Raw genomic sequence first — 14,354 nt, forward strand, 5'->3', positions numbered from 1 at the left:
ATTGATCTGTTCATTTGTACTTAACTGTCACATATTCATCTAATGCCATGATAACGACCTATTTTGGTAATTTTCCCATAAGTCAGAGCACCAAAAACGCCGTTACTGGCTTACAAACAACCGGTGATCTTGGCGTCGAAGAGTGAGAAAGAAAGCTGATCGACTCCATACATGGCTTCTGCGAGTGATGGCTGGAAGTATTTCTTCCCCTACCTCTCCTTCGTCTTCGCCATTCTTTACTTCACTCACTCCCATTTCGCTGCCAAACTCTTCATCGGCAATGAAACGGTGCGTATCAAGAAGACTTCGGATCTTCCCCTCCGGTTCCGTTCCGATGGTACCTTCAAAATCCTCCAGGTCTCTTCTTCTTTCTCGTTCCACGCTTGATCGATTTGTGATTTTTTTTTCCTGGAAGTTCTTACATTTGCTCGAGCTTGAGATTTGCCTGTTTCAAGTTTGTTGGTAACAGGTGGCTGATATGCATTTTGGAAGTGGCATCATAACAAGTTGCCGAGATGTGTTGGATTCTGAGTTCGAGTATTGTTCCGATCTTAATACGACGCGATTTCTTAGGCGCTTGGTTGAGGCTGAGAATCCTGATTTTATTGCCTTTACCGGTAATCCTTACTAATTCTGGCCCTTTTTTTTCCTCCAAAATTTTGAGCCGTTTTTGATCTATTGGAATGGAACCTGGTTGTTCTCCGTTCATGTGATGTTCGAACTTCAAAGCTGGGGTTCACGGTGTTACTCAAGATGTATCGAAAGGGCTGGCTGCGTCTTGAACATTTGGTTTCGCGCCATAGAAACAATAAAATTGAACATTGAATACTAGTCAAAATTGAAGTACCTTTTCTTTCAAAAATGAGGTGTAAACTTCATTGCCGTTCTTAGATTGGATATCATTGGACAAACGCTTATGAGCTTTCAGATTGAAATCCGATGTATCGAGCTAGCAGAGTCTAGTTGGAGTTTTACTGGTTTTGATTAAATAATAAAGATACTAGCTGCTAGACACAGAAACAAGTACATTGGAAAATGTTCGTGCTTGTTGGCATACTTACCGTGCAATATATTATGATGGTGTATCGTGGACGCTGGCTGTCTGGTTTATGGCAACTGTTCTGACCACTATCTTCCTAATTCATCCACATTTAGGAATAGGATCGCAATGAAGGTTAAATTTGGGGGGTGAGGGGGGGGGGTTGCCGACAGAAAATGTTACATAATATTGGCAGTGAGTTAATTGCCACTGCTAGTTACTAAAGGACGGTTAGCGATACTAGCTAACTATTGTGCCTGCCTATTCTCCAGGAAAAGATTTAGTCAAGGGGAGAGCATCAATTGTATACCCCTTTTTTTTTTTTTTTTTGCCCCCCGCCTCCCACTTGTGTAACTTAATCAAACAGCAACTTAGTACTGTGTGTGTGTTTTCCTGTATGCGTCTGATTCACGGAGACTCAGTTCTTGAAATCAGGTGATAATATATTTGGGTCGAGTACCACTGATGCTGCAGAGTCTATGTTTAAAGCCTTTGGCCCTGCCATGGAATCAGGACTTCCTTGGGCAGCAGTTCTTGGAAACCATGATCAAGAATCAACTATGAATCGTGAAGAATTGATGTCTTTAATCTCCCTCATGGATTATTCAGTCTCGCAGGTCAATCCATGGACTGATGGTCTCTCTAATCCTACCCAAGATGGCATAGCAAGTAATATTGATGGCTTTGGCAATTATCACCTCAGAGTTTATGGTGCCCCAGGCTCCACATTGGCAAATAGCAGCATTATGAATCTCTACTTTCTCGACAGTGGAGACAGGGCTGTTTATCAGGGAAAGCAAACTTATGGATGGATCAACGAGTCTCAGCTTAATTGGCTTCGTAATGTTTCTCAAGAATTTCGGGTAATAAGCAAACTGAATTGTCTACAGTAGCTGCCAAGGAAAAATTGGCCTTTGTTTTTAGATTTGTTAGTTTACCTAGTATTATTCGACGATGGGTGCAAAGAGATTAAGTCATATCTCTGTGTTTGCAATATTATATGACATGCTTTTACTGCAAGTTGCTCTTGTGAAAATGTGTAAAGAGGTGCTTGTTTGCTAAGGAAGCAATTTGATACTTGGTCCAGCATAGGGTATGTTTCATACTAGGTGAATATAAGCGAACTACTGCAGGAAAATGCCATTGACGTAGGAAATTTTCAAATGTTTCCCGGTACTCTGCAAGCATTAAGGGTTAAATTTTTGAATGACAGCTATGAATCTTTCGGTAGCTTACTTTGCTTATTCAAAACTGTAAAACCCAATGCAGAAGAAATGAACTTTGTCATTTTCCCCTTCTCTGCTCCCCTTGTTTATCATTTCTACCTTTGGCAGTCTCCACTCCCGATTAACTGGTAATCTTTGACGGGTTATCATGATTGATTGTTAGTATCTTTATCAGCAGAATTCACGTTTTTATCATGCTATAATTCAATCGTGAACATCTCTTTTTGGCTCAAAAGAAAATCATGCACATCTCTTTTGTAATTTTTAATAGAAAATGATTTTCCCATTCCCTTGGGGGAAATTTCCCATATTTAGATTCCATTAACATGTTGCAGGTCACACACTAACAGGCACAAAAGCAGGATCCTCTTCCTTTTTCTGATGCATTTCCGCCTCCTGCACCTCCGGCGCTTGCGTTTTTCCATATCCCAATCCCAGAAATTTGGCAGCTGTTCTACAGAGAGATTGTTGGTGAATTTCAAGAAAGGGTCGCATGTTCATCAGTGAATTCAGGGGTCTTGAAGACCTTTGCTTCCATGGTAGATGTGAAGGCTGTGTTTATGGGCCATGACCACAAAAATGACTTCTGTGGAAACTTGGATGGTATCTGGTTCTGTTATGGTGGTGGCTTTGGATACCATGCCTATGGAAAGGCTGGGTGGCCTAGGAGAGCAAGGATCATTCTGGCTGAACTTCAGAAGGGACAAAGCTCCTGGATGGGCGTCGAGAAAATCAGGACGTGGAAACGTCTCGATGATGAGAAGCTTAGCAGGATTCATGAACAAATTCTTTGGGATTCACGGCTGTCCGGATGATCGTGCTGCTACTGCTCGGCTGTAACAGGTATGTCTGTATGTCCTCTTTTGTGTTTTTAAACTTTGTTAATCGTATTCTTTTCAGGATGAAGATTTTAAGGTGTTAGTTGTCAAGTAGAAATATAATAGGAATCTTTTCTAAAGATTCAATAATGAAATGTTGAACTGTAGAAAGACAATGTTTAATCTGACAGTTTGGTTTAATCTCTTAGAGACACCAGTTTTTTTTTTTTTTTTTTTTTTAAACTTTACGTTTGTTGTGTTTTTATCGGAAAAATCTAATAACAAACATTTCAAAATAGGATAATGCACTACTGGTTGAACAGCTGCATCAGATGGGCATGTGAAAACGCCGTGGCAGAAGATCATGGAATACTAAAATAGGAGAACGAAGACCTGCTGAGCAAGCTCTGGCGTTTGGAACAAGGTCAAAGAATGTCTTCTAAACAATTTAACTAATCAGTTTTCTTGAGAAACTTGCAACAGTTGCCACGATTGAGTTCTTCACGCCACGCAGTATCTGTATTGTATTGTTTGTTGATATACTTTCTCTCTGACCTATGAATCACTCATTCTTCTAATGATTTTGATACAAGTTGGGGGCATTTGGTGTTTGGAAGTTAACGTTTTTTAACTTCAATATTTCGAAGTTGATTTTCATTTTAAATCTCAGGAAACGACACATGTTCTTAGGATTAGCTGGTTAGGTCGGTGCACATGGTCAGGCTGGCTAATTTGATCCGAATCAATTTCACTAATTAGGAAAAAAGCTGTGATTTCTCCTTTTTCACAGAACTAAACCGTTTAGAATAACAGTGCAAGAAATATAATACCTGTCAAAGGCAAACTGCTCCAGAGGTAGTGCTCACCGTCATGTTTGAACGAGGTCTTGGGCTTAAGCCTGGCAATGAAGGCATTTTATTTTCTCAAAATATTCAAGATTTTCATACATGATGAGCGATACAAGTAGCAACGGCGGCAAGGATAAGCAATCACAACGTTTTGTGAACCATATATTTACGACCAACCTGAACGGGAAAAACTGAACGCATCAAAGTTTTCATGCACAAAACATTTTGCTAAGAAGAAATAGATTCTGAAGAGAAATATTAAAGAAAAAGGGCGGACAGAAGAAGTAGGTAGATAGTCTGACCCAAGTTAAACGATAATATCTTATTACTACTTTTGATTTTAAGTACAAAAATTGGTTGAAAAATTAGATTTGGTTTTAAATATAAGACAACAATTCATTTTGTCTCTTAAATTTATAATGTTTTTTCTAAAATATTCTTATTGGTAGTAAGAGGTTTTTTCCAAGGAATACTTTCAAGATACATAGTTAAATAGGATAATTTAGTAAAACCAACATATTTGTTATAAATAACTGATTTAATTAGTTTTTATAATTTCTCTGAATTAATTATCTAGGTCATTTATCTAAGTCATATTAAGGAGTGGAAGTGGCACCAGTTATTTGGACTTTACTTGTTATTTGGATATCGAATAAGATGCAAATTTTTTTTTTGAATGAATGAAAGATCAAATCAAATGCTTTCATTTGATTCTTGCAGAGTTATTTACCTGTGTAGAGATTTAGTGATCAAATGCAAATTTGTTTGAGCAGACGATATCCAAAACTGTTAAAATAGAAAAATTATAAATAAACACCCATGATAACATAAGTATGGGTTTTGATAATAATAGTATGGGTTTTGACAGTAATTCTTATAAACCAGTCCTGTGTACAATTTTTTCTATTTTGACTATCTTTTTTTGTCATTTTTTCATTTTTTTCCTCAAAAAAATTCATAAACAATTATATTTCAATCAAATAAAACGATACATGATAACACGGACTTAACCCTTAACAACACTAAAGTAAAACACTAATTAGAAAAGTCCCAGCCATATTTCATAACTCAAACTAAAAAGTTGCGTAACACTGCTTCCAGTCCTAATTATAAGAACTAGTTAACTAATTTGGAAAATTAAGAAAAGAAGTTAAGTTAGTTATTTGTAATAAATAGATGTTTTTTTTCTAAAATATTCTTACTAATTAAGTGTATTGGCTAGAACTATTATTATTAGAAGGATTATTTTAAAAAAATATATAAATATAAGAAACAAAATGGATTGTGGTTTTATATTTATGATCAAAATAAAAATTAAACAAGATTTTATATTAAGGACTGGAGGTAGTATAACCGTGCATGCAGATATGAAAAATGCAGTCCAAAAATAATAATGCAATCTTTTCAATTGATTTTTATTTCAACAAATTGGTGCGTCGTCACCCTATATTATAATATAGGGTAAATAATTAAATTATTTAAGTTAAGTTGTAGATATGAATTTTTGTAATTTTTGTCTTTATTTAATTTAAAAAGAAAAGCAATAAATAAAAACAGAGGAGGAGAATCTCGACGTTCTCCCTCCACCCCATGGCGCGATCCCCGGCTCTCTCTTTAGCTCAATCTCATTGCAGAAACCAAGGGAAGTCCAACGATTCATGTCCGCAATCTAAGCTTTGACACTCGTGGACTCTTCATATCAATCCCTTCATTCCCATTCCTTCCCATATCTATTTCCTGTTTTTCTTCGTTCTGCTTTACGACCGTATCTTCTATTCTCCCATGCACCCCATTACTCCTTGTACCCGTTTTCTCTCTGTTTTCTTGGGGTTTCTCGCCATTTCTGTAAATTTCTTTGTCACTTCTCTCAGCTGATCCATCGCCTTAAAGTTCTCTATCGCAAATGGGGAAGAAAGTATCTGCGTCGACAGTGAGGGGAGGGCGGTATCTCCAACCTCGGTATTACTTTAAGAGGCCTAGACGACTTGCATTGATCTTTCTCGCTGTAATCTCGGTTACATGGTTTGTATATGATCGCCAATCACTCACAAGGGTCCATCAGGTACTGGGAGTTCTCTTTTTAAAATCCGTAGCTTTCTTAGATGGTCATGTGCCCCACTTGCCACTTGCATGCATTTTTGGATATCATTTTGTTGAAAGTGGCGTTGAGAAAACTCAGTTTAGCAAAAGCAACCTTCTATTTGCAAGCAAGAATTCAATGCCGCTGGGCTCGCAAAATTGTGTTTGAGCCTCCAAACTGATATCCAAGTTGTGCTTTTTTTCTTTTTTTTGGTGACACAGTTGGTTTTGAGCCTCCAAACTGATATCCAAATTGTGCACTGTTTTTGGTGACACCAAATTGTGCATTTTTTTGGTGACCTAATTGTGAATACTTGTTTAGCATGGACCGACTAGCTAGATAATGCTTTTCGTATTTTCAAATTTTGGTGCGCCCGTTGGTGATTATTGAGTCATTGAGTCTCCTTGTTATAGGTAAAACTCAATTTCTGGTTACCAGTTTAAATAAATAAACTGGAAAATCTGCGAAGAAATTTAACTTAAATGGATTCCTATGGATCATCTTTCCGAGAAAATATCTTTCATCGACTACATTTTCAAAAATACTTCTTTTCTATCTTTCATGGGCAGCAGTTTCCATTGTCGACCGAAAATCATTCTCCTTCTGATAAAACTTCTGCAACAGAGTCGGAGAAAAATGATAAGGATGGGGTCAATTGTGATTTCATCCATTCTTTCTCTTGTGTTGAAACATATTTGAGCGTTATTGAATTGAACTTTACTGCTTCAGACTTGTCAGAATTCTGCAGTCTTTATATCAATTGTGTTCGTATTCTTTCCCTTCCATATTCTTTCAAATTAGTCCATTGATCTGGTATATTTGTGCTTCCCTTTTCCCTGCAGGAGGAGATTTTGAGATTAAATGAAGAGATTACAATCCTGAAAAATACAGTAAGAGCTGAAAATTTGGATTTTCTAAGGCTCACTGATTTTTCTCTATTAAAGCATATTTTTAGCCATTGAGTGACATTTTTGTGTTTGATTGAGTTGGTTAAAATGACAGCTAGAAGACATGAGAGTCCCTATGAAAGCTACGGGTGGACAAACCCAGAGTGAAATACATGAAGAGCGATATGATCCTATTACCATCCAACGAAGAGAGAAAGTAAAGGATGCCATGCTTCATGCATGGACATCGTATGAAAAGTATGCATGGGGCAAGGATGAACTTCAGGTATTTCCGCAATACATTAAATCATTAATCATTTCATAAATATAAAGTGCTTCAGATGATGAATTCGATGTCTATTGTTCTGCTACTCCCCCTCTTTTTGATTTGAGGTGTCCATGTTATTTATTTATTTTTTTCAAAGTGTTGATTGAGTAATTCACTGTTAAGGAACTAGTTGATCTAGCAGGCCTTGTACCTCATAAAGATGATTTGGCTACAAGATGCGCACAAAAATGAATATTAAAAATTAAAAATAGAAGAACATGGTGCCTCTATACCTTGGAATCAACTTGACTTGGCAAAGACCGTGACATATATCATGATAGGGCCCTCATGTACCCTCAGATCACCTTGAGGGGTGACATATTACAACTTGAGTGGCCATTTCTGAATGAAAATATAATCAATTGCACTTTACAAAATATAATTCTTGAGTTAGCAGTCGTCCATTTGACTAGTCAGCCAAAGTTTGCAAAGGAGTATGTTGGCGTCATACTGGGATTAGGAGCTTTAGTCAGCCTGTTATAAGAGTTTTTATATAAGACAAAGCCAAATCTGCATATTCTCTCTGCAACTTAGATTGATTGTGAGTGTCCACAAGACATTACCACAATTTTTCAGTTCATTTTAAATCTTGCTTTTTTTATGCTGTTGTCAAGAATTTGAAATGAAGTTCTCTACTTTAAATATGTGTTTTTGTTAATTATTTTGGCTCTTACTACCCTCCTTGCTGGATGCTACTATGAATCATATTTAGTTTCCTCTTCCTTTGACAGCCGCAAACAAGGGATGGTGTTGACAGTTTTGGCGGTCTAGGGGCAACTATCGTAGATTCACTTGACACTTTGTATATAATGGGTCTTGAAGTCCAGTTTCAAAGAGCTAGAGAGTGAGTTATATCTCATTTGACTAATGCTGTTACACAATCTGTTTATACATACTTTTTTGTGTATATTCTCTTTTTTTATTCTTTTCATCCCTTGGTTAATGGCTTTAATTTGAGACTCACAAAATGGGGAAGAAAGATTTTCTCGTATGGTCATGTTGTTGGTGTTGCCCAGCAAATGTTATTGTTTTGGTGTGTCTGTGTGCGCACGAATATGTACATTAACATGTTCTAGTTACTATTTAATTTAATTGTTATGGTTACTCTATCGAAGGAATGGTTTTAATCGAAGCATCTAACATGGCAAATATTGCAGGTGGATTGCAAACAGATTAGATTTCAACAAGAACATTGAAGTTAGTGTTTTTGAGACAACCATAAGGTTGAAATAGAAGGTTCAATCTTATTTTTGTTAATATTGCCTTCTTCCAGCATGATATTGTTGTGACATGGTTGCTTGAAGCAGATTTTGTCTGTACTCAATTGTCTCTCACCTGTTCTCTTTGATTGATTTCAGAGTTCTGGGTGGTCTTCTTAGTGCTTATGATCTTTCTGATGACAAAATTTTCCTTGAAAAGGCTAGAGAGCTTGCTGATAAGTTGCTACCCGCTTGGGATTCACCTACAGGAATCCCTTATAATAGAATTAACTTGGCATATGGCAATGCACATAATCCTTCTTGGACTGGGGTATGTTCTGTCCTTACCATACATGTACATTTCTCTTTCTGCTAATGTTTTATTTGTCTGCCTTAGTTCACTGATTTGGATCACAATGTTTTCTGTTACTGGAAATTTCCTTTCGTTAGGGATTTAAGACCCAAGATTTTTCTTTAGTCTGTCATTTTTTGGACCAAACATTGAAGGATAAAAGACCTAGTGTGGTGTTGCCCAAACATTAATCATTAATCAATGGGACCATTAGCAAGGATACCGGTCACTCAATTTTACATTTTGAGATGGGTTACTGTCATCTTCTGGTTTCCCAATGGGTCCTTTTATTCTCTTGGCCGTTCGTATTGACAACTTCTATCCTGTTGGTTTAGATTCCAGGATGATGACATCCTGCATCTCCAGAGATGTTATTGGACAAAAGGACTGCCAGATTTATCTAAAAACAGAAACATGCGTCTTCCTACTTATGTTATCGTAGTTCCTTGACATTCTGTGGGAACATCCATTTTCCAACTTATGTTGGCTAGAGGTACTAAGATTGGCAGTAAAGATTGAAAAGGAGTCATAACGCGATAGAAAACATTAATCCTGTCTGCATCATCTAATTATAATGCGCTTTTATTTTCTTTTTGTAATATAATGGTTTATTCACTTCAGTTCCCTTTCCTTCCCTTGGTAAATAGTTATTTGACCCAAAAGCAGTAAGCTGAAACTTACTTGAAAGATAGTTGCGGTAGGGAATAAGGAAAATTGGAAATACTTTTTCATAAGTATAATTTTTCTTATATTAATTGTTTCCGTTACTAGGGAAACAGTATTCTTGCAGACTCTGGTTCAGAACAGCTTGAATTTATTGCTTTATCTCAAAGAACAAAAGATCCCAAGTACCAGCAGAAGGTATTTTGTATTCCCTCTTTGCAATCAATTAGTTTGAACCTTGTTATATTCATAAATGGACTTTTCTTTTTGGCGAACTAAATTCATGTATTCTTTTCGCATGGCATGCCTAACAATGCTGATTTAAAAGTTGTTGTACATTTTGTGTAACTAAGTGTGATCTTGATATTTCGAGTCAGTGGTTTGAGCTGATTGCCTTGTGATATTTCAGGCAGAGAAAGTCATCAGAGAGATTCAAAAAAATTTCCCTGACAACGGGTTGCTTTCCATACATATTGATCCTCGAACTGGGGTTGCATCATATGGATCAATTACATTTGGTGCTATGGGTGATAGGTAGTGTAACTTTATAATATCTTGCGATTTCATCATGTCAGGGTGTGCATTTTTCAGAAGCTTAACTTTTTAGCTTGTAGTAAACACAATTAGTTCTCACATTGAAAGTAGTGGGTTTGAGTTAGTTATTTATGATCTGGTTCATGTACAATCATGGATGTGTTGTGCTTGGATATCCTTCACATACACATTTTTAAAGGATGAACATTTCTGAGATGAGCATTCCACTCTGCCATGTCTCTCATTGATAGGTATCTACACTGACAGTATTGAGGTCTTCTGGATTTTAATAATCTCAATAGGCTGAAGATTAATGGGCATTTTTTCATTTACTAGTTACATTTAAAGTCTTCCATATTTTGTGTTGCAGCTTCTATGAGTATCTACTTAAGGCCTGGATACAAGGGAACAAGACAGAAGAAGTAAAGTTTTACCGGTAATAAACTGTGAATCTTCTTGAAAAAATTGAGCATATTTCTTTGTATTTGCGAACCACAAAAAAGCATCTTTTTGGCTTTGGTAAAAACCTATTTGTTTCATGTCCTGCGTCAGCAGCCATGCACTTGTTTCTATTAAATAAATGTGCTAGTGAATTGTGTATACAGAGAAATGTGGGAGAAATCAATGAAAGGGCTTGAGAGCTTAATAAAGAGGTCAACACCATCATCATTTGCATACATAGCTGAGAAGTTTGGAAATTCACTCACTGACAAGGTATAGTATAAAAAGGAAATCCACAAGATCTTGGCTGAGAACGCTGTAACAGAATGTGTTGACGCTGTCTTGTTTCAGATGGATGAATTAGCTTGTTTTGCTCCTGGAATGGTGGCATTAGGATCTTTTGGCTATAAGCCGGGGGAAGCTGAAAAGATTTTGGCCCTTGCAGAGGAGGTAATACTCAAGAAGCATTTGTGCTATGTCAGCACCACTGCTGGCTGTTGAATTTGCTTTGTTTGGTTAACTTCTTTGGTCTTTTTGGGTTTTTGCGGCGGGCGTTGGAGAAGGAAAGAGATATGAAAATTGTGAATAAATTCATTGGAAGATGAACAAGTTTAATGTAGATCCACTGAATTTTCTAGGGAGAATTACGTACAGGTCTCGAATAAGAAAATTAATTACCTACAAGTCCCAACTACTTGTAAATGCTGAAGTCTGAGTTGTAAATATTGAAATTTGACTTGTAAATGGGACTGAGGAAATAATTAATTTCCTTGTTTGGGACCTAATTGCAATTCTTCCAATTTTCCTTGTTTCCTTGATTTCTTAGTTTTGGGAATTAATGTGGCGAGCAACTCACTCGTAAATTACCTTGTCCATCAGTTTCAATAATTTATATGTAGTTTATAGTTGGTTCATAACTGATTGTAGTTTCAATATCTCACGCTGAAAGTTGCCACAAGGTTTTGGCACATCTAATGTTGAGTGCTCTTGTCTGTCAGACCAAATATTCATCATGAGTCTTGACAAGATATCCTTGAATGCTTTTGTCTGCATTGTTTTCATGTTCTAGTCGTTTTGCCTATCAAATTTATGAGGACATTGTTCAAATAATCTGGGTTAATGAGATAAAAATACTTATACATATGTGAGGCACACCTATTGCTGCGCTTGTTTGCTTCAGACTTCTGCTTTATGGCATTATATAACTATTCCATCTATTATTGTGTCATCACTTTTTTCTTAGGGCTAACTGGTTGTAGAGGACAATTTGAAGATGTTTCAGCCTCTAGTTGTTATCATGATACCTATGCCATCTTGCTTATGGGGATTTGAAGGTTATTTACGAAGTTCATGGCGACTCACGCTTTCTAGCATAACGTTGACTAAAATTGGAGTTTGTAAAAATTACGCCATAAATTAAGCCGCTATTTTGGTTTAATGTTTGAAACTTGTATTTCCAAGTTGAAGGTTCTTGGATTTGTTTTAAGTTACTCATTTTTTGTGAAGTTTGTTGTGCCATGATTTCCCTCAACTTTCCCTGTAGGAAATGGAAGCATTTGAAAGGGAAAAGATTAGGTCCCATTCTGTAGCCAGCTTGAACTTTTTATTATCTGGCCAAACTTCATAGCATCCAAAACTTTTATTTGAAATTTAACTAACTTTTAACCAAAGAAAAAAGCTATGTTTCAATTGCTATTTATTTCAGCATTTGAATTCCATCGTTTCCTGTTATGCAGCTTGCATGGACTTGTTACAATTTCTACCAGTCAACACCAACAAAATTGGCTGGGGAGAACTATTATTTCCATGAAGGAAAGGTTTGGATCCCTCCATTCTGAGACTAGTTTCAAACCCTCTTGGTGTTATGTGTTAAGATAAAAGATATTTTTAGGATATGAATGTTGGCACCTCATGGAATATTCTAAGGCCTGAAACAGTTGAGTCCCTCTTCTATCTCTGGCGATTTACTGGAAACAAGACATACCAAGAATGGGGTTGGAATATTTTCCAAGCATTTGAAAAGAACTCTCGGATTGAGACCGGATATGTTGGGCTCAGAGATGTAAGAACTTCTCAAACAAATTCTCCCTGCAGCATTGTAATCATTTTGAAATAACCTCTGGAATGTTTAAACATTCATTTGCTCTTGGCTATGCAAAATATGCATGGATTTATTGGGTGTTCATATTGTGATGTGCCGTTGGTACAATCAAATGCCTTCCCAAAATTTTCTAAACAATTTGCATCTAGGCTAACCCCTCAGTTGTCAGCATGATAATAAACAACATAGGTTCAGTAACTGATTAAATTTGTGCAATCCTATTTGTCTTCATTCATGAAGATTCTGTGTACTGTGAAATTGTCTTTTTCTGCCCTTTGTGTTATAAACCGTTAAACACTTTTGGCAAAATATCCAGGTTATATCAGGGACAAAAGATAATATGATGCAGAGCTTCTTCCTTGCAGAAACGCTAAAGTACCTCTATCTTTTGTTTTCACCTCCATCAGTTGTACCCCTGGATGCATGGGTCTTTAACACGGAGGCCCATCCTTTAAGAATTGTGACCAGAGATGGTCTTCCAGAGGATTTGAGTGCAAACCAGGAACCAAAAATCCCTCGTTATATGCAGGGTCGGAAAGAAGGTATACTCGATTACAAGTAACTGAGCGTTGTTGGTTTAAAATTACAGGTAAGAAGAGCATCTTTACCTTGTGTTTCGTGAAACCCATTGTTAAGATGTCTGAACCTAACAAGCATGGAAAATGTGGGGTTTATGTTGTGTGTGCCCTAAAATCTTATAGGGACTTAGACTTTTGTTTTTGTTTTAATATTTTCTCATGCATAGATTTTTCATAAATAGGTTTCCAAGTATTTGGAAAATGATGACACCCACATATAAAACATCACTTGAAGTATATGTCTACTCCCCTGCTCTCAACCTACATCCATAACCTCATTCAATGTTACAGAGTGACGACATTAGTTCATCGGCCTGAGAGTGTTCAGGAAGTTTAATTGATGACTACGAGGGGGACAAACTATGTAGCAATGGGCAGATTTCTTGGAAGGTTTGTCTCTTGATACATTAGTAAGAAAAAGTGGTGTCCACACACAAACACACACGCTTATGCACATATGCTACTTATTTTCTTTTTTCTTTTTTCTCCTTGTATTTTTTGGGGAGTTGTAAATCCTTGTGGCTATGTTGATTGATGAAACTTGAGAGACTACAAAAATTTCTGACTTCTTGGAATGTTCATGCTGATTAACTTAATGTAGGATCTCTACTGGGTCTCAATTTTTAATCATAATAAATTGATGGATCGCATTCTTGATGAAAATACGAATCATTGAGGCTAAATAATGTTGATATAACGCATTCTTGATGGATCGCATCTAACTAATTATAATTTTTTAACTAATTAACCAAACTCCTCTAACTAATGACTTTTATTGAGGGTAATTTTGATATCTTATGAGGAATAATTAATTTTAACTAACTTTAGCAATTTATGTAAAGTTGAATTAGGTGCTTATAATAAGAATTGAATGGAGTAATAATTAAACTTTGGGCTCTTTATTATTTTTTTTTTGCAGGGGTACTTACAACCATATACACCTACTTATATCTAAAAATCTTATAAACAAAAAAAAATTAAATGAGAATTACAATAAAATCACAAGGAAAGAAAATACTATCATTAATAAATATTAATAATAAGTAAGCAGTTGTCATTTATTATTTTAAAACTTATCATTATAAGCCGCTTGATTGTCGACATTGTGATTCTTTAGTAATTATATTCTTTACTTGGGATTTCATTCTCCCGGCAAAAAAAAAAAAAAACCTCCATACTCCACTCATTCTGAGGTTTAAACCTGGAATCTCCCTGTTACGTACGGGAGTTGCAGAGGCATGGGCTACCAGCAAAGCAAAC

The 14,354-nt window shown here is 36.3% G+C and overlaps 2 protein-coding genes across 7 annotated transcripts; both read left to right on the forward strand.

Annotated features, from left to right (window-relative positions):
* Positions 1–126: 126 nt before the first annotated feature.
* Positions 127–3,704, forward strand: LOC114731185 (probable inactive purple acid phosphatase 28). Of its 3 annotated transcripts, none has more exons than XM_028918310.1 (5): positions 127–357; positions 470–617; positions 1,475–1,902; positions 2,616–3,108; positions 3,383–3,704. In XM_028918310.1, the coding sequence occupies exons 1-4, from the start codon at positions 172–174 to the stop codon at positions 3,078–3,080; spliced, it is 1,227 nt and encodes a 408-aa protein (XP_028774143.1). In that variant the 5' UTR covers positions 127–171; the 3' UTR covers positions 3,081–3,108; positions 3,383–3,704. The 3 variants fall into 3 exon arrangements, with proteins under 3 accessions (XP_028774143.1, XP_028774144.1, XP_028774145.1); XM_028918311.1 differs by having other exon boundaries at positions 235–357; positions 1,462–1,902; XM_028918312.1 differs by lacking the exon at positions 127–357 and having other exon boundaries at positions 390–617; positions 1,462–1,902.
* A 1,867-nt stretch (positions 3,705–5,571) lies between these two features.
* LOC114731182 (mannosyl-oligosaccharide 1,2-alpha-mannosidase MNS1-like) lies at positions 5,572–13,733 on the forward strand. Of its 4 annotated transcripts, none has more exons than XM_028918306.1 (15): positions 5,572–5,993; positions 6,854–6,901; positions 7,014–7,184; positions 7,958–8,070; positions 8,384–8,449; positions 8,585–8,756; positions 9,549–9,638; positions 9,850–9,974; positions 10,345–10,410; positions 10,580–10,688; positions 10,767–10,865; positions 12,152–12,232; positions 12,307–12,477; positions 12,833–13,058; positions 13,386–13,733. In XM_028918306.1, exons 1-15 carry the CDS (start codon positions 5,835–5,837, stop codon positions 13,388–13,390), a joined length of 1,701 nt encoding a protein of 566 aa, XP_028774139.1. In that variant the 5' UTR covers positions 5,572–5,834; the 3' UTR covers positions 13,391–13,733. The 4 variants fall into 4 exon arrangements, with proteins under 4 accessions (XP_028774139.1, XP_028774137.1, XP_028774136.1 ...); XM_028918304.1 differs by having other exon boundaries at positions 5,573–5,993; positions 12,833–13,105; XM_028918303.1 differs by having other exon boundaries at positions 5,574–5,993; positions 12,833–13,733.
* Positions 13,734–14,354: the final 621 nt, after the last annotated feature.

This window comes from Neltuma alba, unplaced genomic scaffold, assembly GCF_004799145.2.
Source record: "Neltuma alba isolate B1F8T4 unplaced genomic scaffold, ASM479914v2 tig00012806_pilon, whole genome shotgun sequence".
NCBI lineage: Eukaryota > Viridiplantae > Streptophyta > Magnoliopsida > Fabales > Fabaceae > Neltuma > Neltuma alba.

Coding starts and splice junctions, on each gene's coding strand:
- LOC114731185 (XM_028918310.1), top strand. CDS start 172: ATGGCTTCTGCGAGTGATGGCTGGAAGTATTTCTTCCCCTACCTCTCC. Junction 358..469: donor GTACCTTCAAAATCCTCCAG/GTCTCTTCTTCT, acceptor TGTTGGTAACAG/GTGGCTGATATGCATTTTGG. Junction 1,903..2,615: donor ATGTTTCTCAAGAATTTCGG/GTAATAAGCAAA, acceptor ACACACTAACAG/GCACAAAAGCAGGATCCTCT.
- LOC114731182 (XM_028918304.1), top strand. CDS start 5,835: ATGGGGAAGAAAGTATCTGCGTCGACAGTGAGGGGAGGGCGGTATCTC. Junction 6,902..7,013: donor TTACAATCCTGAAAAATACA/GTAAGAGCTGAA, acceptor TTAAAATGACAG/CTAGAAGACATGAGAGTCCC. Junction 9,975..10,344: donor TTTGGTGCTATGGGTGATAG/GTAGTGTAACTT, acceptor TTTGTGTTGCAG/CTTCTATGAGTATCTACTTA.